The 25,231-nt window shown below is 41.8% G+C and overlaps 2 protein-coding genes across 8 annotated transcripts; both read left to right on the top strand.

Annotated features, from left to right (window-relative positions):
* The first annotated feature begins 170 nt into the window (after positions 1 to 170).
* mura (ring finger protein murashka) lies at positions 171 to 16,677 on the top strand. Of its 7 annotated transcripts, none has more exons than XM_065865475.2 (10): positions 171 to 289; positions 2,321 to 2,902; positions 4,667 to 5,181; positions 9,049 to 10,348; positions 10,621 to 10,974; positions 11,033 to 11,627; positions 11,691 to 12,159; positions 12,220 to 12,404; positions 12,908 to 13,020; positions 13,081 to 16,677. In XM_065865475.2, the coding sequence occupies exons 3-10, from the start codon at positions 4,790 to 4,792 to the stop codon at positions 13,279 to 13,281; spliced, it is 3,609 nt and encodes a 1,202-aa protein (XP_065721547.2). In that variant the 5' UTR covers positions 171 to 289; positions 2,321 to 2,902; positions 4,667 to 4,789; the 3' UTR covers positions 13,282 to 16,677. The 7 variants fall into 7 exon arrangements, with proteins under 7 accessions (XP_065721547.2, XP_065721553.2, XP_036674736.3 ...); XM_065865481.2 differs by having other exon boundaries at positions 264 to 402; positions 10,012 to 10,348; XM_036818841.3 differs by having other exon boundaries at positions 264 to 402.
* A 2,985-nt stretch (positions 16,678 to 19,662) lies between these two features.
* On the top strand, positions 19,663 to 24,605 carry by (focal adhesion protein tensin). Its single transcript, XM_017084566.4, has 2 exons — positions 19,663 to 21,965; positions 23,887 to 24,605. Exon 1 carries the CDS (start codon positions 19,689 to 19,691, stop codon positions 21,891 to 21,893), a length of 2,205 nt encoding a protein of 734 aa, XP_016940055.4. The 5' UTR covers positions 19,663 to 19,688; the 3' UTR covers positions 21,894 to 21,965; positions 23,887 to 24,605.
* Positions 24,606 to 25,231: the final 626 nt, after the last annotated feature.

Below are 25,231 nucleotides of genomic sequence, written 5' to 3'. Positions count from 1 at the left end.
AGTGGCAGCAAACGTAAGAGCCACGTAAGTGTCGATAAAAGAGGGAGATATCTTAAAAAAGGGACCTTGGTGCTGAAATTAATAGTTAATAAATGTAAGCTAAACATTTCAGTACCGAAATATCCGTATCATCGATTTTTGGCAGGGCATCGTCGATGTTTTTATTCGATAAGCACGATAACACTTATCGACACCTACTCGATACAGCTAGTATATAAATACTATAAATCCCAGCGAAAACGCTGAAATCCCCCAATCCTCATAACGTTTATCGATACACACATCCAAGGTAAACTCCCATAAAGCGTAAAAACCAAAAGATACTTTTCCTGCCCAGCAACCGTACGCAAAACCAAGTACTTCTATCTACCGTGTAACATGAATAGTGCTTGTTTTCGTAACGTACGTATGTAGTGGAATTACATAAAACGCAATTGTTTTTAAGGCCAGCACTTTTTTTATCTGCTGGTGACGACGAAGTGGTTGTCATTGTGAGTTCCCGTCCGTGGTGTGCGTCTGTATGTGTGTGAACTTGTGTTGATTTTGTCCGTGCGGGGGAGCGAGACAGCTAGTGGAGGGGGGGCGGGGGTCAGCACAGCCACAGAGTTTCGATTTTCCATCCATATATCTACACTCGCAGCGAAAAACGAGAGCGAGCAAGCAAGAGAGAGAGGAGCGCCCCGTCTGGTGTGGTTCATTTTGGTTTTATCTTTGTCTGCCGCGAGTCGGGAGCTCCGCGTCTGGTGTGTAGTATTATTATTATTATTCTGATTATTCCGATTACTCTGCATATAATTCAATACTCCGCTCCGCCCTTCCAATATTATGCAAAAAACCCGTGTCTGAGTGTGTGTGTGAAGTGCAGTTATGTTGGGGCAGCAGCCAATGCAAATTAACCCGTGTCTATACCACAAAGGCACAGTTTTTAGCCCCATCATCGTGTTTTGAAACGCCAAAGAGCAGCGTAATTGCCAAAAAGCAGCCAGCCAACAAGCGTTTCGTTGGTATACATATTCACATATTCATATAATCAATGTGTTCAAAGAAAACGAAACGAAAGGAAAAGAAAAAAGAGCATTCGATGAAGTTGACTGCCATGACTACGCAATAGCAACAACAAGAGGGGCACCCACACTCACACACAGGCACTCAGCTAGGTGGGTCCTCTCTCGCCTCTCAGTGCCGCTCTCGGCTCTCTCTGGGTTTCTTTGTGCTCCACGGATACGGATGTACGTGTGTGTGTTGGGGTCCGGACTCCATGGGAAAAGCGAATATTTTGATGTCTGCTTGCTTGTGTGTATATGCGTATATTTTTTATAATTTATTGTTTTAATTTTGAGAGTGTGGTGGGGGTGGGGGGTGGAGTGTGACCCCAACTCGAACACCGACCCTGCCCAAGTATGAATAGTAGCCGTTGCTATATAGCCTTTCGATCGGAGTTTGCAGCTTGGAGCCGCCTCCCTGGGCAGTACACACACACAGTTGTGGTCAAAATAATAGCTAAACTACGGAAATGTAGTCTTTTTTTGGTACCATGTTGAAGGGGGGCCTCTTTTATAGATATGTTATCGCCCCCATTTAGCCATTTAATCTATGTTTAGAAATGCACTTATCTTATCTGTATAATAACATTTACCACAAATACCCTAATCAAACAGGGCGTTTGTGCTGTGACAAATCCAGTACAAATATCTAGAGGTTTTAGAACACTTTATAAGGCGTAGAAGGGTATGCTACTGAAGTGAGAAGTTGGACTTTGGATGTTCAAAATATTTCGTAGCATACCTCTACAGTCCTTAGGAAGTATAAAAAAGTTCATTTTTCTCATAAATAAAGATATTTTTCAAATAGATTTGTTATTTTTATAAATTTTAAATCGAAAATTTTATAAAACTGTTTTACTAAACTCCCTTTCTTAAGTATCACTAACTTTACTCTTAGAAGACAATTTTCCCCACTTCAACAAAAGCAAGTAACCAACATTTTGCAGAGACTACAAGCCAAAAGATAGTTTTCAGCACTATTATTTTAACTGCAACTGTATATTGGAACCACAATTACAACCATTATCGTTATGATAGTCAAGCATTTGTATATTGTACTGCCTGCCTATTTTTACGTCTAATTTGCATTACATTGGCATTAATACTCATTGGCCGCTATTAAAACCGGGCTTTATATATATATCTAGACCTATATTTCAATATTATCCCACATAAACATACATTATTGCTAACCAAACTAAACCAACCCAAGTAATTAGTTTCTCAACTGAATGTAATAGCAATGTTTTCTTTTACTTTTATTTTCTTTGTTTTAGCATACATACAATATTTTATTGCTGGTTTTGGTGGTAAATTTGCATTGTTAACGGCCGCGGCCAGACGTGCCCCGCTTCTTTAACACACACGTCTCTCAAACGAATACCGATCATCAAGTGTTTCCCCTATTGACTCTCGTATAATAGCCACATGTAAAAATCAAAAATAAAACCAACAACAAATAGCGATACTGATACCGAAAGCAACTAAACCGAAACCGAGTGTATACTAAATACATGCCCGTCTCTACCACTTAAGACCGCCATCTGCCCTTTGCGTTGCCGTGCCGTGCCGTGCCGTGCCATCCGTTGACACTTTTGTATCTGGCTGTATCCGTGTATCTGTATCTCAATCTCATTGACCAACTACCGCAAGCGCAAATGCAAATGTAATCTGCAAAATGCAAACTGCAAAATGCAATCTGCACACACCCGAATCTCAGCTGAGCTCAACTCTTAAACGTTTAATCCTCGAACTGCCTACGAAACCAATCAACCTATGTATCAGCCAACCTGAACCAAATCAACCAAGCAACCTATCAACGGTCTACCGCAACTGGCAAACCAAAACGGCTTTAGTTTGTAAGCTTTGTTTTTTTGTAAACCTACTACTACTACCTGTTAAACATACTATCGAAGACTGATAACCGAAAAGAAAGTACAAAGTACGATTTAGACTTGTTGTAATTATTTGTATTTGTCCTTTGTTCTCCTAATGGTTCCAATACGATCGATCTAACCCATTCATTTATGCTATATATACTATATACGACAACACGACTTTGTCACACTGTTTGTTTTACTTTGCACATGTTCGTTTTCTACTTTACGCCTAGTATTTATATTACCTACTTATAGAGCACACACACCCAACACCCACAACACGGCCCATGTACGTTAAGTGTAACCCTCTTTATCTGTCGCTCTCTTGATCTGGAATCTTTCGATTGTACTAACTGCCCGCCGGGCGATAAGTGATAAGTTTTGTAATCAGTCATCCGCCCCTCAACCTCGATCCATCCACATCCATCCGAAACCAGAAACCGAAACCTTAAACAGAAACCCAAACCCAAAAAAAAACAGAACCACTAATATTGTTTTTGTTTAGTTGACACATTCATGTAAAACACACACACACACACACATCTAGAGATAAATATGTATGTATATATGCGAGGGGCGGCTTAACGATGGGTTATCGTGTTTAACAACTCAAACTGGAAACGCTGGAAGTGTAAAATTTATCGTTACCACTTATCATTGGCGGACGGAGTCGGCGGAGTTACCTCACATATACACATACATATATACTACCTATGTACCCGTAACTGTTAACTTTATATACATATTTATATATCGTATCCGTATCTGTATCGGCAGCTTTTCCACATACCCCCAATACATGAATTTATATACATTTATATCGTATATCGTACTTATACCTATAGTTGAAAGACTAACCACGCACGTATCTCATCTCAGTTCCATATAATTGACAACCTATTAAAGCTACACTGTTTAAAACAAACTGAAAAATTGTTGCTGTTTTATTTATTACGATTACAATAAATATTTACATATATATCCACACATAAACACACCCACACGTATATATACATCTCAATATATACACATATATAAATATTTTATTATCCTTGCCTAAGTAAGTATTTTGCCTACTAGAGAAACCATAAATGTTTTGTTATTGAGCATGTTGGCTTGTTGGTTGTTTGCTTTCTGTTCTGGAGCGCGGGTCCGGCTTAGAGTACTTCTTCCTAAATAAATAATAAAAAAACAAACACAAAAATGTAATAATAAAAATACCACAAATCAAACACCATATACATCTAGTGCATACAAACCTTTTCCGTTTTCGATTATAATCTGAAGTGGTGGCAAAGGAATTGAGCGGAATTTTGTTTTTTTGAAATAAGTACGAAATTGATAAGGGTTCTAATATTATTTTGAGAGACTGGCTAATACGTTTTGGTGGGGAAAACTGTACAAAATGGTTTACACATTGTTAAAAAGAGTTCTGATTTGATTTACCATTTCCTGAAGAATTCGCGAAAGTAAAGTAAATTTAGTTTCTGAAAAAAAGTACAGTGGGATTAGTATTGAAAGTAATGTACGAAATAATATATTTTTTGAGTCTCTTAAATAGAAGAAATCTTAAAAAACTGTTGATTTACGGGCATTCATTTGTATTTTTTCAAAACGTTAAAACTGATCAGTTTTCGATAGCCCCAAATGTATTCAGATTGCAAACGGAACGGGGCTGCCTAGTTAAGTGTACAAGCGGTCACTTTATAAGCAAATCGTCTCGTTTTTACTCCCGCCCCGCAGCTGTGTGATTAAAAGATTAGCCCAAAGAAAGCTCTCGCCCAGTCGAAAGTCGAATAGCAACATCAGCGCAGTAGCAACAGCAGCAGCAGCAGCAGCAACAACACCTGCAACAGCAGCAGCAGCATGCTCAACTCGAATGCCAGTAGTGGCAACTTGGGCAACGGCAACGGCAACAACAACAACAATCATGGGGGCAGCAGCCGGCGACCCTTTTCCCGCAACTCCTCGTCGAACCGCTCGCATCGCGGCGGTGGGGGCGGACTGGGAGGTCGTATGCTCTACTCGCCACACCCACATCCGCACGCCCACGTCCAGCAGCAGCAGCAACAACAACAGCAACAGGGGCAGCAGCGGTCCGGCAACAACAACAACAACAGCCTTTTACCTGGCCACAGTCCCTGGTGCAACGTCAATTTGAACGGCGGCAACAGCAACAACAACAACAACGGTGGCAACATCAACAACAACAGCAACAACAACAACAATGTCAATAACAAAGATGCAAACCCAAATTGGTAAGAGCCGAGAGCCGCTTGCGTTTTAGAACCATTTCCACCTACTCACTCGAGATCCTCGGAGATCGAGTTTTATGTTAGCCTTAAGTGACATTGAAAAGAAAAGCGAATTTGAAACGTACCCCCCGTATCCAATCCGAACCGCTCCCGAAAATCCCTCAAATGAAATCCATCCATGATTAACAAGACATATCCTTGTAACCTTCCCCCCACGACTAGAACAGTTTATCTACTTTCTATCTCTATCTCTATTACACCTGAACTGAAAACAACCGAAAATCGCTTTTAGGCTAAAGGGAGAATTTTGTAATTAATGTCGCGTTCAGTAGTGCAACCAAAAACATTTTAATTGGTCCTAACCGTTGAATTTTCGAAGCACTAAACATTTTAAAAAAATCGCTTGCATCGCCAACTTGATGGCGACACATAATGGATATAGTGTTATACCGTTTATACCTCTCGATCATTTGTAACTCTCTTGCGTTCTCTTGCGTACTGTACATTTTTGTGTTTTGTTCCTCGTCGAAATTGGCACCCTTTAACCCACTCAGTTACCATACCAAATATACTAATTACCATTGTAACTATCCCAGCATTTACATTAAATACTACATACATACTCTCGAACATACACCCCCCACATTATACTATCCAAACTCAGTTTTGATTTACTTAATGTTCTATCGTATGTACATTTTCTAACCGCTTTTATTACCATACCCGAAATTTTTGAGCAGTGTGAAGTTCCGTAGAAGATACCGTATTAACCGAATCAGAAACTCTTGATTTCGATTGTAACAACTTAAAGAACGTTCAATGTTTCATAAACTTAAGACCAATCAAACAGTTCCCTAAGAAATTGCATGAAGAGCACTTGAAAATGGCGAACCAAACTCATTACGTAGCAATTTCTCTTTCGTTTCGTAGTCGTTTCTTTGTCCCAAACGCTTCTTCTTCATTTTGAGTAAAGCGCGCCTAACGGACTTAAGTACTTACCAGCATGCTATCTCTCTCTCTCTCTCTCCTAACCCCACTCTCCGTCTCTCTCTCTGTCTCTCAAGAACATCCCCAAGGACCTACCTTAATCGCCATCCCCCTTCTCTCTACCACTTACTTTATATTGTGGGTAGTTGGCAATTACTACTTTTACCTCTATGGGCTTTTAGACTCTTTAGAGCAGGAATCAGTCGTAGACTTAAGTGAATTCTAATTAATTGGTCAAGGAAAAGCATCGACGACGGAGTCACGACAAACGACGATTGTAAGCAATTAACAAATGTAAAGCCAGTTGGGTGGGTAAGTGCTTTTCATGCAGCATCGAAACAGGGGATATTTACTATCTAAATGCGAAATGAAAATTTGATTTTTAATCGATTGTCAATTATAGTTCCATTTTAAAAAGTGATCCCTTTTAAATTTTGAAATCGTCCGTTGAGAAAACAACAACACTTTTATTGTTTTTGAGGATTCCTAAAAAGAGTAAATGCTTAAAATTCATAAAATATTTTCATTATACACGTTTTATAATGAAAACCGAACACTTATTTTGTTGTTTATAGCTTATATCAATAAAATATTATAGATTCTGAAATCTTTAGATAGGTAGCTATATTTTTTTTATTAAGAAATCAGTTAGGGTTCCACATGCTCCCGATTTCAAGACCTAACCCCACCCACAACATTTTTATTTATTCTGCCGGTTTCTATAATTTTGATTACCCTTCTTTCGTTATACGCATAGTGTCGCTTCACGTTTTACGCTATCGTTAAATTTATACTAAAACCAAAGCAAAAACCAAGAACAAACATAAATGCGATGATAAATATGTGAAATGCAACCGTGAAAAGTGCAAGCCAAGTATGAATTTAGTTACAAAATTTCCTCTTTATCCAAACCGTACCGTAACTAGTTGTAATTTTTTTCGATTTCGACATTTTATGAATGATGCATTTTAGTTGAGTTTCTTGATTGATAGCTAAGTATATTGACGATTGTTGATTGATGTATTTTGCTTAACTTTGCGTAGGTCGAGGCGATCCGAGTCGAGTTTTGCAAATGATCAACAAACTCAGCTTAATGTTTTACTTATTTATTTGCATTTTGCACACTGCGGCTTAGAATGTTTGACAAACCAACCTCATAGAAATTCCAAAACCAACCAAAAACCAAAAAGATATTTCAATTAAACAATGAAAACCGACAAATTACCGAAATATAGCAGTTAAATCAACTCTTTTTAAATAGCTCGAGCATATCCTTCTCCTTTTGATTTACTCCTCGCTCTCTCTCTCTTTCTATTCTCTTCTAATACTGACTGTTTGTGTGTGTGTGTAACATTAAGCGAGCCACAATAACAACAAGTACAGCATTGTATGGTCATTGTCACACTCTGTTTATCAAGTATTCTACTATGATTTGTCGTCTACCTAATGTACAGCTGTGTTTAAAATAATAGTAGTGACAAACAAATTTAAGAAAAAACGAAAAATGATTAGTTTAATATTGTCGGTTCTTATAGAGCATCCAGAAATAGTTAAAACATTCAAGAATTTTGAACCTTTAAATTATTAAAAAGTTTAACATGGCTATCAAAACATTCATGTAATTTTAAAACCGATAATATTATTTTTATTATTTCGAGCACAGCTGTACTTACCATAAATAGTTGTTCTTTGATTTCTAGCCAGTTGCAATCGCAGCTTTTGCATCTAGACCGTAAGAGTTGCATACTACTTCCTACGTTACGCAGACACCGGCTTACGTTACGATTAACTATAACGTTCGGCGCTTAGACACGCCCCTTTTCCCCACTATCTTGCTGTGCGTGTACATAAGTAACTATACATAGGCATAATAACTACTATAAATGGTGTGTGCCCAGCTCGATCACGATCTTTTGGATCTCCGTTCTGTTCCATTTCCGTTTCCGTTCTCACCCCGCTAAAAATGAAAAAACTGTAATTCGTAAAAGCTTTTTCACAGGCTGAAGAGTTGTTTTTATACCAGTTTATTTACGTTTTCGGTTTACGTTCTCTTTTGTATAGTTTTGGAGCATGACCAGCACTCTCTCTCTATCTCTCTCAAATATATATATACTACGTATCCAATGTATTTCTCTCGTGTTTAGCTAGTGAGAACGGCCTATTACGTTACAGTTGCCTTTTTGCCGTTACGTTAAATTTGAATAGTGTGAAGACCAGTGTGCGATTGGCGTTTCGTTGTTTTGATTTCCGTTTCCATTTCGATTTTTGGTAAGCGTAGTGTGCATAAAAACAAAGCGAGCAACAAATAAATAAATAAAATGGCAAACTAACCAAATTTCCACCTAAAATGCATTCAAAACAAAAAAGCAGAACTAAAAAAAAGGAAATAGAAAAATCTGCAAACGATGTGAAACTAATTAGTACGTACGTATTTGTTTTATACTAAATGTGTGTACATATCGATATTATATATATATATATCTATATTAAACTAATATCTAATTATTGCATTTTGCCATTTACATATATATTATTTTTATCTTTTTCGTTTTTCTTTCTTCTTCATATAAAACCAAAAAAAAAACCGAAAACTACTGCAAAATAAAAAAAAAACTATATAAATAACGTATGTGTGTGGCTACCACTCTGCATATATACACCACTACTACTACTACCTACTACCTGTACATGTAATATGCATACAAATAACTATATATGGGTTGTGTTTAATACTACCACACACTGCTACTGCATTGATTTGATTGAACAATTTTCAACTGTATCTCGTACAACCGAATATTATACTCTCTATATATACGTATATATGTATTACATATTATCTAAAACAAACTGCAACTGCAATCCTCAAAATCGAAAATCCAGCGATGTACAAACAAGTAATTCTAGCGGAACTTGTATTTATAACAATAGCAAAGCGCATCATCATCACAACAACAGCAACAACAATGGTCACACTCAGAGCCACAGTCACACTAATCACCCCCATGCCCATTCCCCACACCCACACCCACACCAAAGTCACCACCACCACCAGCAGCCCCAAATGCACACCCATCACCACCCGCATTCGAGTCCACCACAGCAGAATAACAGTTACCGCCACAGTTACCCACCGCATTCCCCGAACTCCCCACCACACAGCAACGGTCATACCAACAGCAACACTAGCAATCCGAGTAGTCAGCGTCCTCCGCAGCAGCCTTATGGTAGTAGTACTAGCCCCCATGCCAATCCGAACCCCAATTCCTATCCCAGTTACTACGAGATGTGTCCGGGAAGTGGTGGATCTGGCACACAGACCCACACCTATGGATCCATGTCCGTGTCCCTGGTGAGACTGAATCCCGCCCGTTTGTGCCTAACGCTAGGTCCTGCCACGCCTCCACCCGCCCAGCGAGTAGTGTCCTTCAGTCCCCGCTCCCACTCCAATTCCAGCTCCAACTCCCAATCCAGTTCCAATTCTCGAAGCTCCAGTGATCGTGATCAGTATCATTATAACCCACCGCCATTTGGTCAGAACCATCATCCCAATCCACATCAGTACCAGTACCAGTACCATCCGCAACACCAGTACCATCCATTGCATAACCCACAGCAACAGACTAATCGCCAATCCCTCCCGCTAACACGAACGAATTCAAATTCAAGCAACGCAACAACTTTCAATTCAACCAATCCAACAACAAATAGTAATCCTACTGATGTTGTGAATGTAAATTCTTGTACCGATATAATTCCTCATGGGTCTTCTTCGTCTGCGTCTGCGTCGTCGATGCTGCCCCAACAACAACATCAAATTAATAACGCATCCGCACCCATCAATAGCCACAGCCAGGGACAGGGACCCGGCAACTCGCCCAATCTTGGCCACAATCACCAGCGTGGCTACAACAACAACAATGGAAACAACGGGAACAACATCCGTGGTATCGGGAATGGAATCGGTAATGGTAATGCCAACGGACCACCCGACTATATGAACTACCGACGTGGCCTATGTCCGGCCTTATCGCGGGACTACCCTGGGGGAAATGGCAATGGACACGGCCACAATGGTCGTCGCTATATGTCCGATCATCCGAACAACCCCTCCTCATCCATGAACGGCCTCCTCAACTCCGGACACCACCAGCGCAACTACAACGATAGGAACTTGAACAACGTAAGCAGATCAACTATGTATTATGTTTAGAGGAAAGTAGGCGTTCCGAAAAAAGTAGTCTAGTTAGGAATCTTGTTCCTAGACACTACACCTTTGATAATTCATTTCCACTCATATACTAAAATTCATATCCATCGTAAAAATATTTTGGTCGCCAGAATCGTTTCTATTGGGGTCTTAAATTCTTTCGTAGTCCTTTGCCAAGAAGTATTCAATTATTTTACCATACTGAATAGTAAGCATAGTTCGTAATCCCCCGTAATCTTCCCCAGCACTTTGGAAACTCTGACCAAGGCGGTCCAGACCATCGGGATCGAGCTGAGGGCTCTTCATACAACTTTATGCGTAACGGAGGTAGCGGAGGAGGCTATGGTCGCAATGGATCGCACTACCAGCACATGGCCTATGGAAACAACAATGGTGCCTCTACATCCTCGGGCGGTGGTCCGGGGCTGATGGGAGAACTGCCCTCGGGATCGGGCCTGTCGGGCTCCTCGCTGTCGCTGAACAATGGACCCGGAGGACCCAATGGCCTCAACTCGGACAGTCCGTCGCGCAAGCGTCGTCGCATCTCGGGAAGACCCCAGAACGGGTCGCAGCCCCAGCACCGCTGCCTGATGACCCACGTGAGTGTAGCTTTAACCCTCTCAAACAGCTCCCCAGTTCACCGGCAATCCTTTCCAGATGCAGCAGGGAAGTCCGCCGCTTCGACGTCCGCGTTTGCGCGATGTGGCCACCTCCACGCAGCAGCAGCAGCAACAGCAGCAATATGGCCAGCAGGTTCACCATCCCCAGCAGCAGCAACAGCAGCAGCCGCCTTCTAACTACCACCCGATGCACCACCATCAACCCCAGCCCCACTATGTCCCCCAGCAACAGGTGCCACCGCCGCATGTCCAGCGTTCTCCGTGGGATTTGGGCGGAGGAAGTGGAGGAAGCACCGGTGGAGCAACCTCGAGCAGCTCGGTGGGTCCCATTTTGCAGCAGGTGCAGGCACCGCCGCAGCCACCGAGTCACCAGCAAGCGGTGGGCTATCCACCGGCACCACCGCAGCCCACCTCCCTGATGGTGGACCTAAATCTGAACCAGGTGCCCGTGAGCCTGCAGCTGCGTCCCTCGGAGCCCTTCTGGGCCTCCTTCTGCACGTATCCCATACCGGCGCAGGCTAGATTGGCACCCTGCCACCTGCATGGTGTCTACACGCAGCCCTTCCCCACCGCCCCGCCTCCTGGACTGGCTGCTCCGCCGCTCCAGCAACAACATCAGCCACTGATACAGGGTGAGTATCATGTCGATCGAGAACAGTTTTCCAACAGAAGACCACATATAGTTTGTCCATTAGCCCAGCAAATGATAGCCCAGGCCACGTTGACCGCCCAGCAGCAGCAGCGGGATGTGGTGGCCATTGCGACGGCCAATCTAGGACCCATCGAAGCACCCGGTGCCCATGGCCATCCGCATGCCCATCCCCATGCTCATCCGCATGCCCACCAGCTGCCCCCGGGCATTCACATCACCCCGTTGAGCGGAGCAGCGGCTGCGGCCGCCACCCATCACCTACATTCCACGGCGGCAGCTGCAGCAGCCGTCGCCGCCCAGGCCAGCGCCCAGATGTCCGCCGGCCCACAGCAGATCATCATCTCGTCGGACCGCCGCACATTCCCGCCCCACCGCCGCATACCGCGCTTCTGGCCGGCGAACCACGGCCACCGGCACGTCCTGCCGCCCCAGTCGCTGGCCGCCCACCAGGCTCCGGTGCAGATCCAGGCCACTTCGGGCATCATCAACCCCGGCTTCTTGCTGAACTTCCTGTGAGTTTATTAGGATGCACTGCTCCTTAGGCATCATGTGAAGCTCTCATCCCTTTGCAGCGCCATGTTCCCGCTGTCGCCATACAACCAACATGACCTGAGCTCCGGGGACACCAATGAGACGGAGAACTACGAGGCACTGCTCAGCCTGGCCGAGCGTTTGGGCGAGGCCAAGCCAAGGGGACTCACCCGCAACGAGATCGATCAGTTGCCCAGCTACAAGTTCAACCCGGAGGTGCACAATGGTGAGTGGAGAGAAGGTGAAATAGGGTTCTTGCTAGGAACTTTATCGTAGCCAACCTAATTATTAATTTAAAAAACTACACTTTTCGGTGAAAGGCTTATCTATATGTTCATATCCTTAAATATTACTCATACGACCAGTGGTCCAAAATGATTTTGATCTCAAACCCACAGGAATGCTGTTCAGTAATATTTCTTTTTTTCCGTTTAAGGCTTGAATAATATCCTTAATTTACTTACAATTCACTTGCAACGACTACATTGCGTATACTTAATATTGTTTCAAACGTGCCCAAAAAAGTATGCTATATGTTTGTTAGTTTTGACTCAATTCCGTTTTATGTATTCAGCTTGTTAAATTTAAATGCAATTAGGTCAAAAGTTTAATAATAGTACGACTTTTATAATTATGTTATTTTTAAAAAGGAGATTTTAGAAAGTACTCTTGATTTACCTTATATTTAATAGTTCGATTTAATTACTGACCCTGTACATTTTTCTCCAGGCGATCAATCATCCTGTGTGGTGTGCATGTGTGACTTTGAACTGCGCCAGTTGCTGCGCGTCCTGCCCTGCTCCCACGAATTCCATGCCAAGTGCGTGGACAAATGGCTGCGGGTGAGTACCATAAAATACCTAAGTAAATGCAGTTAATAATATAATGTTTTCCCCCAACAGTCGAATCGCACCTGCCCGATTTGCCGGGGCAACGCATCCGACTACTTCGATGGCGCCGATCAGCAGCAACAGGCGCAGGCACAGGCGGCATCCGGAGCAGCGGCCGCCTTGAGTGGCACTTCCGGCGGAAATGGCGGAGTGGCGGGCACTTCCGCGGCAGCGTCCACCACCGCCAATCCCCAGCAGAGCCAAGCGGCCTAAACCTTCGATCGTCGTATTCCACCACCACACTACACCTCCAGCTTTGGCTTTTCCGGGCGGTGAGTGGGCGAGGTGGAGGAGTTTTTTCGCGGTTGGAAGGATGGGCCAGCGGCGGGGGAGCCGCCACCCATCGTCCACCACCCACGCCATCACTTGATGTAACGCGCAACGAATCCAACTGCCAAAACCGTCGACGCTTCCCCCTCAGCTGTAAGCCCCTGCCCACATCCGCCCCTCGGCCACGCCCTCGCGCAACTTGACGCCCCTTCAATAGCTTGTCGTAGACATTAGTTGTATGTGAGTAATGGTAACCGTAATTAGGAGTAACCCATATATGCATACCACCAAGAATTCAACTATAGTTAAACAACATATATAAATATTATATATATTCGTGTGTATAGAGAAAGATATAAAGCCGTAAGACAAGTGTCTGTATATAAGCCAAGATTTGCACAAAATTCATAATAGATTTTCTTTGCCTTTCACACTCTCGAGGACATCCTATAATCCATTAATTCAACTATATACGAACAAACATAGGTGTATTCGAAATGCTTGGCAGCGGTCAGTCAAAGTTCTGATAGATGGGGGCATTCAGGAATTATTAATCCCCATGGCAGGTGTTGTGTAGGACTTTGGGGACCCGTTGCCAAATCAAAATGGTTTATCTTAAATTGTTGCTGTCCACACGCATACCTATGAATAACTCTATATTATAATGAAAGAATACATATTTAAGCAAAGCAGAATATTTGTAACTTGGATTTGTGTTTTCTGCTTTTGAGTTAGGCTTGCGTATCTACTGCTTCCTCTACATATTTTGTATTTACTACCATTACTTTTAGTTTTTTTAACAACGTACTATATTTATCCTTATACGACATACATAGAAACCAGCATAAATATAGTGCATTGCATTTTATACTAATTGTACGAACTGAACCCACTGAAGAAGTTCTTCTTCTTGCACTAGCAAAAAAAAACAAAGAAATTGATATCTTTAAAGAGGAAAATAGATCGTATATATATTTTTTTCGTTTCTACTGTTTGAAAATTAGTAACTATAAACGGAAGCAACTAACCTTGAAACATATAAGCAATCTTTGAAATCGACTAAACCAGATGAGCGGAGGAGGATAAGCGTTTCAGCAAATATACTAAATATATAGATGCATACACACACTAACAGGAGGGAAACCAACCGTATAAGAATTTAAAGTACAGGCATAGAACATATATATGCATATTGGTGGGCTTATTAATGTATTTGTAGTAGACGTGTGCGTAATTAATGAAAAACAAAGGCAATCGCTATGAGAACACAAATATCGTAATATCGTAACTAGACTTTTCCAGGGCCAGCGTGCGTGGGTGGTGACCTCAGCCGCCCATCGACCAGTCCATCCACTTCCGTAGTATTTTGCCTTTTGAACTGTAACGTCTGTAGCTCTAAACACAAGCATTAACATACATACACACCTTAACCTCCTTCAATGTGACTTGTCTATTAAAATTGCATCAGATGCGAGTATTACGAGTATCATATATATACACACACACCCAGATATATAGAGAGTTTCCTTCTGATATAAGCGATTCAAGCGAACTACGTGCACTAGCCTTTAAAGCCGGAGAACGACAGCTAACAATTTTTACCAATATACATGTACAAGTACGAGTACCATACAATAATTATCTATATCTATCTATCTATCGATCGATCGGTATACACATAACCAATTAACGTGGAACTAAACCAAACGAGAAATGAGAAGAACAAGTAAATTGAAATGATTCCTGCCCTCCATTCGTATTAAAAACCATTGAAACTAACTCAACAACTTTTTATAGCATATATATACTATGGATAGCATTGATTTTTTGTGAGAATGGATATACATAACATTAGTTTAGCCTCTTCGGGAAGGCCTTAAGCCGTATCTATTGGGTCATCCGTTGCTTATAGCGAGAGTTTGCAGCACTTTTCCTACCCCGAGCCCCTGTGTCCCAGGTCCCCCGTTCTCAAACCCTTAATAAAGCTATGCATTACTGAAATCTTGATACCTAGTATATGTGTAAATCGTGTGTGTATTTATTATGTCCGGTATTCGTCGCGTTCAAGGGTATACTGTATTCGTCTAACCTTGGAAAGGAAATGATATGAAGATATGTCCGTTCGTCTGTATCAGATACGCTCAAATAAGTTCTAGCTAAGACCTCTTTCGCGTTTTTAAATCTCAAAGCAACATTTACAGTTTTGATAAATGTTTTCTATATCCATTAATGTTTCCAAATCTGAAAAAGTTGTTGTATGCTTTGGATGTTTTGTACGCTAACCAAGCAAACGCCTTAAGGTATGCAAGCTATTTTTGAACAAGACATTGATTACCGGGTATCACCTAATCGGAACTCTCGATTATAGCGTTCTTTCTTGTTTTTAATCTATATGAATGGTATTTCCAAAAGACCATTGTAAAGGTGTTGTGCTTTTCTAGAATTTTATTAGTAGGAACATCAACTGAATGATAAACGAAAACCCAAATAAAGTTTATTTTTTGTCACAATAACAGAACGTTATGATAAAAGCAAATAACTATATATAGAATATATTATATACATGAATTGAATACCTTTTATACGTGCACTGACATAATTACTTACGAGTATATGTAAAAATTTCAATCAACCAAACTAAGCAGAAAGGAAACTTTAATCAATTTTTACTTTTGATCCGGTTTCGATACTTTTACGCTATTTAGTTTGTTCTTTACCTCTCCGTCTATCCTGAACTAACGCACTAATACTAGGTGTTTCCATCGAATAGTTTTTTTCCAACTCTCTTCGGGTTTTTTATTTTCCAGACAATTAACAAAAATCAAAAGCTTATCATAAAAATATATTTATAGTAACAAAACGAAAAAAAAAACAAAAAACACAAACAAAAAAATTATAAAGTTTTGCTGTGATGTACGTTATATATATTTAATTACATAAAATGCAATAAAATTTAAAACATAATGCATAATTCCAAATTATTACAACAAAACAAAAAAAGAAAAAAGAAGAATGATTATGAAATACAAAAACATTTTATGCATGAGAATTTCTCCAAAACAAAAAAGTAAAAACCAATATGTACGACATACTATAACATCTACACTTGTCTAGAATTTATGCAATTTTAAATGTGACTATTATTTTACATTTTTGTAGGCAAGAACCGAGACACTCTTCTAGTAATTGTAAATCAGTTAACCATAGTATTAAACAAACGTTTTTCAGTGGCATTGTAACGGTGAGCGGGCGTTTTTAATGTTAATTGCAATAATTTCAATTTTCGGTTTTGTATTAACTCGCAAAATTTCAATAAAATTCAATGAACGTCAATAAAAATGTGTGATGTGTTTATCTGTGTTTTTGGGGGCTATTCAAATCAAGAGGTTATATATAAGTAAGTATAATTTTATAAATATCTAATTGACCTATTCCGGCGCAGTGGAATATAAATAGTCTAGCAACTCCAAAGCAATTAGGAAAATTTATTCCTAAACCAGTTCTAAAAAACAAAATGCTCGTACAGGAAGTGAGACAACCAACATACGTATAAATCTGTTTATATCTATGAACTAAACTCATTGAAAGCTAAGGAAGTCTATTAACATAATGATACACCAAATTAATATTAAAATCCCAATGAAATAGATCAAAAAGGCATAGTTTGTACAGATATGCAGATGATTCGAACATATTTTCACCCTGGACTACTAAGTAACTTTCTGTGGCATGAAAAGTCTGGGAAAGGATCCCCTTGAGATGCATATGACAGCGGTCCAAACTCCAAACCTGATTAAGCGTGGAAACTTTCAAGTGGGAATCGAAATGATCGCATGATTCGGACATTTGAATCAATTAAATTGAATTGGTGTCTTTCACGCCCGAAAACCGCGCTCGATATGTCTTTAACCAACTTTACGATGGCTTTCCAGCGTTTGGGCAAACATTAGATGGCCGCATGGGCTGCAATCCCCGGTTGTCACAGCATATGGCTGTGATTGGCATTACCAAAATTCCACATGACTTTGTTTCAACAGATTTGCGGCAGAAAGAGTTAACAACAACAGATGTTCGAGGCAAAAAGCGAAAAAAAGGTAAACGAGTTGCCAACTAGGGACTAAGCTAAGGCCAACGAAAGAGACGGAGCGAGTGTGGGAGAAAGAGAGCGGCGACGGCCAGGGGCGGACCTAAAATAACCTTTTGAGGGCAAATCTCTTAGAAAGCGGAATCTTTAAAATTCTTAACTTACATTTTTGTTTGATTTTGTAAGAATTTAAAGTTTATTTGGGGGGCCGGGAGGGCTAACAAACCTCTTGTCCCCCTTGCTACGCCCCTGGTCACAGGTCACCGGAGAGCAAAAGAGAGAGGTAGAGCGCGGGAGACACGGAGAGCAACTTGTTTATTTGCCACCCACAACTGGCTGCTGGAGCAAGAAGAAGATCACCTCTGCTGGCATTGGCAGAGCCTTTTTGCAGTTATTTTTCAGACTTTATTTTTTTAAGCGCATATTTTTGCTGTATTTGATTTTGATTTGTTTTGGTTTGGTTTGGCTGTCGCCTTTGCTGTCGCTTTTGCCCCACTGACGTCACTTGGCGGTTGAGGTTTCAGTGATATTGCTGTTGCCTTAGCCATTGTTGTTATATTCGTTGTTGTTTCTGTTGCCCACCACGACACTTTCTACAAGAAAATGTTGAGAAATCAAAAAAGATGCGACAGCTTCTTCTCTATGGGAATCACTGACAAAAATGATAGTTTATTTTGAAAATAATACGGTAAATTTAATACTATTGTCAATAGTGTTAGAACAATCTGATAAAATAAATAAAAATGTTGATGTAATAAATATTCATAATATGTAGTCTCTATTAAACCAATAGCTCCAACCGTATCAGTCAATATTATACGTACTTATAAAGAAATATTTGTTTTATAATTTTAACGAAGGTGTTCCCTTATCAGTGAAATATTTGTATCACAGTTTCTCGAGAATCGCCAATTTATCGAATTCACATAAAGAACTCGAGTGATGTCAGATCAAGAATCTAAAAATATGTACCATATGTACCATCTGTTCAAAAAATGTTTTTCGATATTTTTATTAAAATACGCAAAACAAGAAGAATTTTTCCAAGTGTATGTTTGTTGGCCTCTTGTGGGATTGTGTATGTGTAATAGCCGCAAAAGTTCATTGGGAAAGTGCAACCCGAACCTGCTGGGAAATAAGACCGCAATTGATTGATAAAGAAAATCCCGTTTAAATGGCATAAACGATCGTTTGTTGTACTCCCCCGAAAACAAATGCAGCCCATTTAAAGAAACAGAGGCAATTTAATTGATGAAAACGCGAAGAATGCAATGGAAGAACGTGCCAGCCGCTACAGTGGGTGCCATCGGCGAATTACCATTTCAAAAGGCCCCCAATTGGGGTTGATTGGTATGTGAGTAAGAGAGGGAGAGAAAGAGGGAGATTGTTAAAGGGGGAAGCTAGTAAGAGAGATAGATGCCCCACAGCTGTTATCAAAAGAAGTCCAATAAGATCGCTGCACACGTTGGTCTCTTATGGGAAGTGCAATATGCGGGTTCTTTGATCGAAATTCGCGTCCAACGTGCGTGGATCGAACTTTACGGTCCCCTAATCTGTATAGGCTTCGATTGCTTGTTTTGATTAGTTCGTTCGTTTGGCTGGGGCTCCTTCGTGTGTATTCGTAAATAAGTGGGGATGACATCACCGACGCTCCTCTCTCTGGCCTGGCTCCCACTCTCCACGTCGCTCTCGCATGCTCCTCTCTCATGGAGCGATCTCTCTTGGCATCCAACACCTTATGGCCGTGTATTTGTGTAGGTACAGTGGGCGTGGGCTTATGAAGTAGTTCATTTGTTTCTATTTTTATGTTATTCTTTGGCTTTTGAAATATTTATGGGATTTCCTTTAGTGAGTGCAAAAAACAATATTTGAAAAGATTTCCAAATTTCAGAATATTAATAAAATCACAAATTAAATATATTATAGTTTAAAATTAATTACAAATTCCTTATACGCACTGTAACCCCAAGTAGCCAATAATTATTACTCATACGCCAGGTTGGTTAGCCCTTGAAAAAGTTCTTTTATAATAATTATATCTTTGGATTGGGTGCAGTGGAGTCTAGCCCACTGTGCCCACTCATACCGAACCAGAAACAGACTCGAGGAGGTTGACTTGCTGTTTGTTGGCCAACAAACGCCGTGAGCGAGATACGCGGATAGAGAGCCCAGCCACGCGAGAGAGCGGAACGCCAACGACTCTACTCTACGGTTTGAGTTGTATCTTCTAGATTTTTTCAATCAGTCTTTTGGAATTCGCGAAACAATGCGGTCGCCGTACGAAGAAAGCGCTGCTGCCGCCGACCACAAGTACCAATACCAATACACCGCGGCCAATAATAACAATAATTACTATAAAAACTATAATGTGAATGGCAATGGGCAGGCGAATGGAAATGGGTATATAAGTGGAGGTGGAAGTGGCAGTGGAAATGGCAATGGTAATGGAAATGGAATACCTTATCACGCGCGCGAGAATTCGCTGCCGTTTAGCTATGGGATAGCCAAAACACCAACGCCGCTGCGCAAAACACCAACGCCGACGCGTGTGGATAGTTTTTTAGATTTTGATTTTGGAACAACTGGTACTACAACTACCAATAATAATGGGAATGCGGGAACTGGCAGTTCGGGCGATATGATAAAGCCTCCCACCCGGCTGACTAGCCCTTTGCTGGTGCGCAAAACGCTGGGCAATGGTGGCAGTCCCACCAGCCAGACGAACACCAACACCATTGCCAATACGTACCACTACAGGTCGAAGAGCGCTACGCCGACGACTTCGACGCCGCTGAGAGATAATTTCGAGCAGCTGCTGCGGGAGCGACGCGAAAAGGTCTATAACGAATATAGGAACATAGACAGGGAGTCATCATCGTCGTCGTCGGGGGAGAGGGCTAGAGTAGCCCCCGCTCCACCACAGAGGCAGTACTATCCCAGCGATTCCTATGGCAATGGCCTGAAGAATGGAAGCAATGGCAATGGAACCCTATACCGAAAAAGTCCCTCGAATGGTAATAATGGTCAATCCAGCAAATACAACTACGATTTTGAGTTCAATTTGAATCTGGATGATGTCAAACATGAACCTTTAGCAGAACCCACTCCCTATACCACGCGAAATATACAATTCGAGGATCTGCGACTGGATCAGGATGTGCCAGATGGCGTGGTCAATCGCCGGACCATGGAACGCAATTATCACACAATTAACAGCTTGGAAACGACCCACAAACGCCAGCCGTTGGAGCAACTGGGCGCCGTTTATGGCCAGAACCACATGGAGGAGACACTCACGCGCACTCGTCGCGATCTCTCTGCATCCACATCGACATCCAAGTCCACCTCGCCATTGCCATTGCCATTGCCGGCCATAGCTCCAGCTCCAGCTTCGCCCATCTATGCCACCAGCACGAAGAGAGTGAGCAACCCAAATACCAATGGCCATCAGCAGATGACGACGCCTAGTCCCACCAGCAGGCCAGAAACGCCCGCCTTTCCGGTCACGCCGCGCACTCCTTTTGGGGCATCATCATCCTCCTCGTCTCTGTCGGCAACGACCCAGTTGCCCCCGGAGGCCATCTACCAAACAGGGCCACGACGTGGAGTACCATTTGCGCCGCAGCCGCTTGAGGTGTCCGCCGATTCCGTGAGATTCGCCCGGAGTTCGGCCAAGTTCTGGTACAAGGCCAATCTCACACGCGAGGATGCCATCGCCCTGTTGGCCTCCGCCCAGCCGGGCACCTTCTTGGTGCGGGATTCCACCACGTACAAGGACTCCTATGGTTTGGTGGTGCGGGTGGCCCAGCCGCCAGCAGGTTCCCAGGAGCTGGTGCGACACTTCCTCATCGAACCCACGAAGGGGGGAGTGCATCTGAAGGGCTGCGATGACGAGCCGGTGTTCACTTCACTGTCCGCACTGGTCTTCGAGCATTCCATAAACCAACTGGCGTTGCCCTGCCTACTCCGGCTGCCCGATCGGGATATAGTGCCACCGGTGAGAGCCACCACTCCGGCGCAGCAGCATCTGCTCGCCCACGGAGCGGCCACCAATGTGCTGTGGCTCTTCTCCTGCGACACGGAATCGCTGACTGGGAATGAGGCAATCCGCAAGGCCATCCGGCAGATGTATGCCCAGCATCCAGCGCCGCAGCCCACGGAGGTCCACTTCAAGGTCTCCTCGCAGGGAATCACTCTTACGGATAATACGAGGAAGAAGTTCTTCCGCAAGCACTACACGGCGGATGTCATATCGCACTGTGCCATCGATCCGGAGAACCGGATGTGGACCAGCGAGGGGGAGTCGGACAAGAAGACCATCTTCGCATTTGTGGCCAGGAGGTCACACAGCTCCACGGACAACCAGTGCCATGTCTTCTGCGACCTGTCCGTCAGTCAGCCGGCGGCGGCGATTGTCTCCTTTGCCAATCGAACGCTGCCCACCGAAAAGCTGCGCAACTACGTCCTGTAGGCAGTGGGCGTGGCACGGGTCAACAGGTCAGCGGGCAGGATTCCACCGCGGAGTGGAGTGGCGCACAAGCAGGTGAGACGCATGACGGGTGCAGTTTTGTGATGGGTCATAAAAGAGCATTTTTTGGGTGCGGTCCGGCCTTGGGAGGAGTAATTGCCGATTACAGTGGTCCTTCGATTGGAACAACAGAAAATTCTAAGATTTGCAAAAAGTCGTTCTTTTAAAACTTTCACTTAAAGATTAATAATGATTAGAACAGAAGTAGTCAAACACATTTTTAAGACAAATTCCCACATAAGAGTAATATTTTAATTTATTAATATTATCATTTTTAACAAGATTAGAAAATTAGAGAATATATATACATCAGGAATATAAAAGTGCTTAAAATTTTAAATCAAGTTAGGACATTTAATCCTGTAGAAGTTTCCAGATTCTTTAAAGATTCTTCAGTTAAAGATTCTTTAGATTCTCTTAAAAAGATTTTATAAAATATTGCTTTCAAAAATGCATATTTTAAAAATCACTTCTCAGAAACAATTTGTTTACGGCATTAATTTGTTTAAAGCATCTTTTATGTATTTGTCTAAAACAAAATGTTTCCGCGACTTGGTTGAGACATTTTTATTTTTAGAGACTTTCCCTTGTTGTTTGTTTTAAAATAGACCTTAGTTGTGCTTTCGAAACCATTCAATTTTCTATCTCTTACTGACTTTCCTCGTATTGTATCACTTTTTGTTGGCCTAAAGATGTCAGTAGAACAACTTTCAATGCTCAAAACTCAATACTCTGCCAATATTTGCCTTACCAAGCTGTCACTGTAAACTCATCATCATTCTTCGCTACAAATGGGAAAACTATTAAAAACGCTTCAGTTTCTGGGGCCCTTCCGTTCGCTTGGGTTCGTCTTCGTTTTGTTTATTTTACATAACGCCCTGGCTGTTTGTTTGCTTAACGGTTTCCATATACTGCCGAGCACACATCGAGGTATATGCACATATATATACAACGAGCGCCATATAGAAGCATTTGGCTAACATTTCTGGCTACACGTTTTTCGCAACGGAAGTTTCTGTCATGAGTCAGTTGCCTATAAATGATTGGGATTCGAATTCGGAATCGGAATCGGCATCGAAAAGCCTTCCCCACCCCTTGAAAGGCTGCCAAATTCTGGAGGACCGCACCTATTCGGTGGCCCTATTAGGTATTTCTTTCAATTTGATTAATTTCCCCCGGTTCCACGGTCATGTGCCGAGGTCGCCCGATAAGGCCAAAGCGCTTAACTGTGCATTGCCATGCTACAGAGGCAACTTTTCATTAGTGGCCCAGTATATTCGCTATCAGGCCGCCAGGTGATCCACTATTCTATAATAATAGAGCCGAACATTTGGCCGAACGAGTTGTGGGGACTAAAAAAAGATCTGCCCACAGACAAGTTTATAGTTATTGCTGTCTTGTTTATTTAGCTTTAAAGATACATATTTTGGAATCACTTGATAAGAATAAGAGTCTCGTTGTTGATCTCGCTGAGAACATTCTCAAAAGATCGCTCGATTCCACCTTGAATTTTCGGAATTTTTCACTTGCTGCTATAGAGCGGAATATGCAAATAAAATCGATTTTACGTCTCTATATAGCGCAAAAGTTTAAATAAATTCATACGAACCGGCGGGCGTCAATTGCGCATTTTAGAAAAACCGCATACCGAACACACAAAACTTTATTCCAGGCACGTTTGCGTTTATTTTTTCTATTTATTCCACTCCCGACGAGGTTCGGATAAAAGTTACTGTAAATAAAACCGAAGAGGTCTAAAAATAACATAATATTAATATTTGAAAGAGGGGCCCCCATTGTTTGCTCAAATCGAATGATCTATTTGATCCGCAATTAAGCAATTATACGTGTGCACTGAACATATACATGTAGATTGGAATTTAGACCTTGTTTTGCTGCGATTTAAACCGAATTTCCTCTTTCATCTCTCTTGCAGGCCAATGGAATTAGTCGGTTATGCGGAGGAGGAGCCCAGTGCTGTAAGATGTACTAACTAATCACTTTACGAAATTGTGTCTTGCGATATAATGAGCTTAACTACGAATATGTTAACCGAAATGATGTCAGCCGTAGTTTATTTAGACACGCACACACTCAGAAGTCGGCGATATTTATGGCAAAGCTAAAACATATGTACACACATGTGAATTATCAACTCGAATTTACTAAATGAACAGTGGGACAAGTGGATTCCCGACTCTGATAACATTAATTGGAAACACCCATTCATTATTGCTTATACGCCCAGGGTATAAACAAAGCCATGAAGATTATATAAGTTTTGGATCGGATCCACTTTAAGGAATCTCGAACCACTGTCCAGAGGGTAAAGATCAGACCAGAGTGAAATTGATCACCGGAGAGTTGTCGGTTTATTAGCAAAAACACTATGGATGTGTATATAATTTCGAGTTGTGTGTTTTTATTTAGGGTGCGCTTGTCAGACAAACGGAATTAAACTAATCTACCGCATAATTTTAAACCGATTAATGTTAATTTAGAAAGTTGTTGAATAAAACCCAAAAGTGCAAGCTATCCCAGGCAGCTTGTTCCCTAATTTATACCAGTAATATCTATATAAATATATGTATACGCCTAAGCTCTACTAATGCAGTCAATATAAATAAAGTGCAATGTTGTTAAATGGATCAAAAACCTTATAATTTTATACTAAAACGGACTTGCAAAAAGCTCTACGCCCAGCATCTGGTAATAATTTGTTATCTAACTAAAAATACAGACACTGCGTTCTACATTTCAGGGCTGTAAATGTCATATATCAACAGACATGTGTGTTGGGTCGGTTGCTTTTGTTGAACAATTAATGGTTTATGTACCCACAGGCAATATACAATATGCATTCGTGTAAACACAACAATTGTTTAGTAATTTAATCCTATCGTTTGCCCGCGACGAGATCTCTATGGTCAGCTAACCACTATGGAAAGTGAGGATCGTTTTTTGCACTGCTCCAGTCAGTCACCCTTTCCATCAATTGGATTCATTTATTCCCTGCTCCAGAAGATACAAGATACAAGTATCTTGCTTAATGGACAAATGCAATGTATTTAAAGGCAGCCCACAGTCAAGTGTGCCAAGTGAAATGAAAACGCGTCCGTCGACTCGACCTTGAGATCAATTTGTGGGGCGGCATGACGTCATCGCCTTTCAGTAGCAACACAACGACAGCTGCCCCACGCTTTTGAAAACAGATTCCTACAGAAAAATGTACAAATTAAATTTTAGGCTAATGCTCCCCAGCAATCTGTGCACCCACATTT

The sequence above is a fragment of the Drosophila suzukii genome, chromosome 3, assembly GCF_043229965.1.
Source record: "Drosophila suzukii chromosome 3, CBGP_Dsuzu_IsoJpt1.0, whole genome shotgun sequence".
NCBI lineage: Eukaryota > Metazoa > Arthropoda > Insecta > Diptera > Drosophilidae > Drosophila > Drosophila suzukii.
The sequence above is the reverse complement of the archived record's forward strand: the minus strand, read 5'-3'. Positions and strand labels throughout refer to the sequence as shown.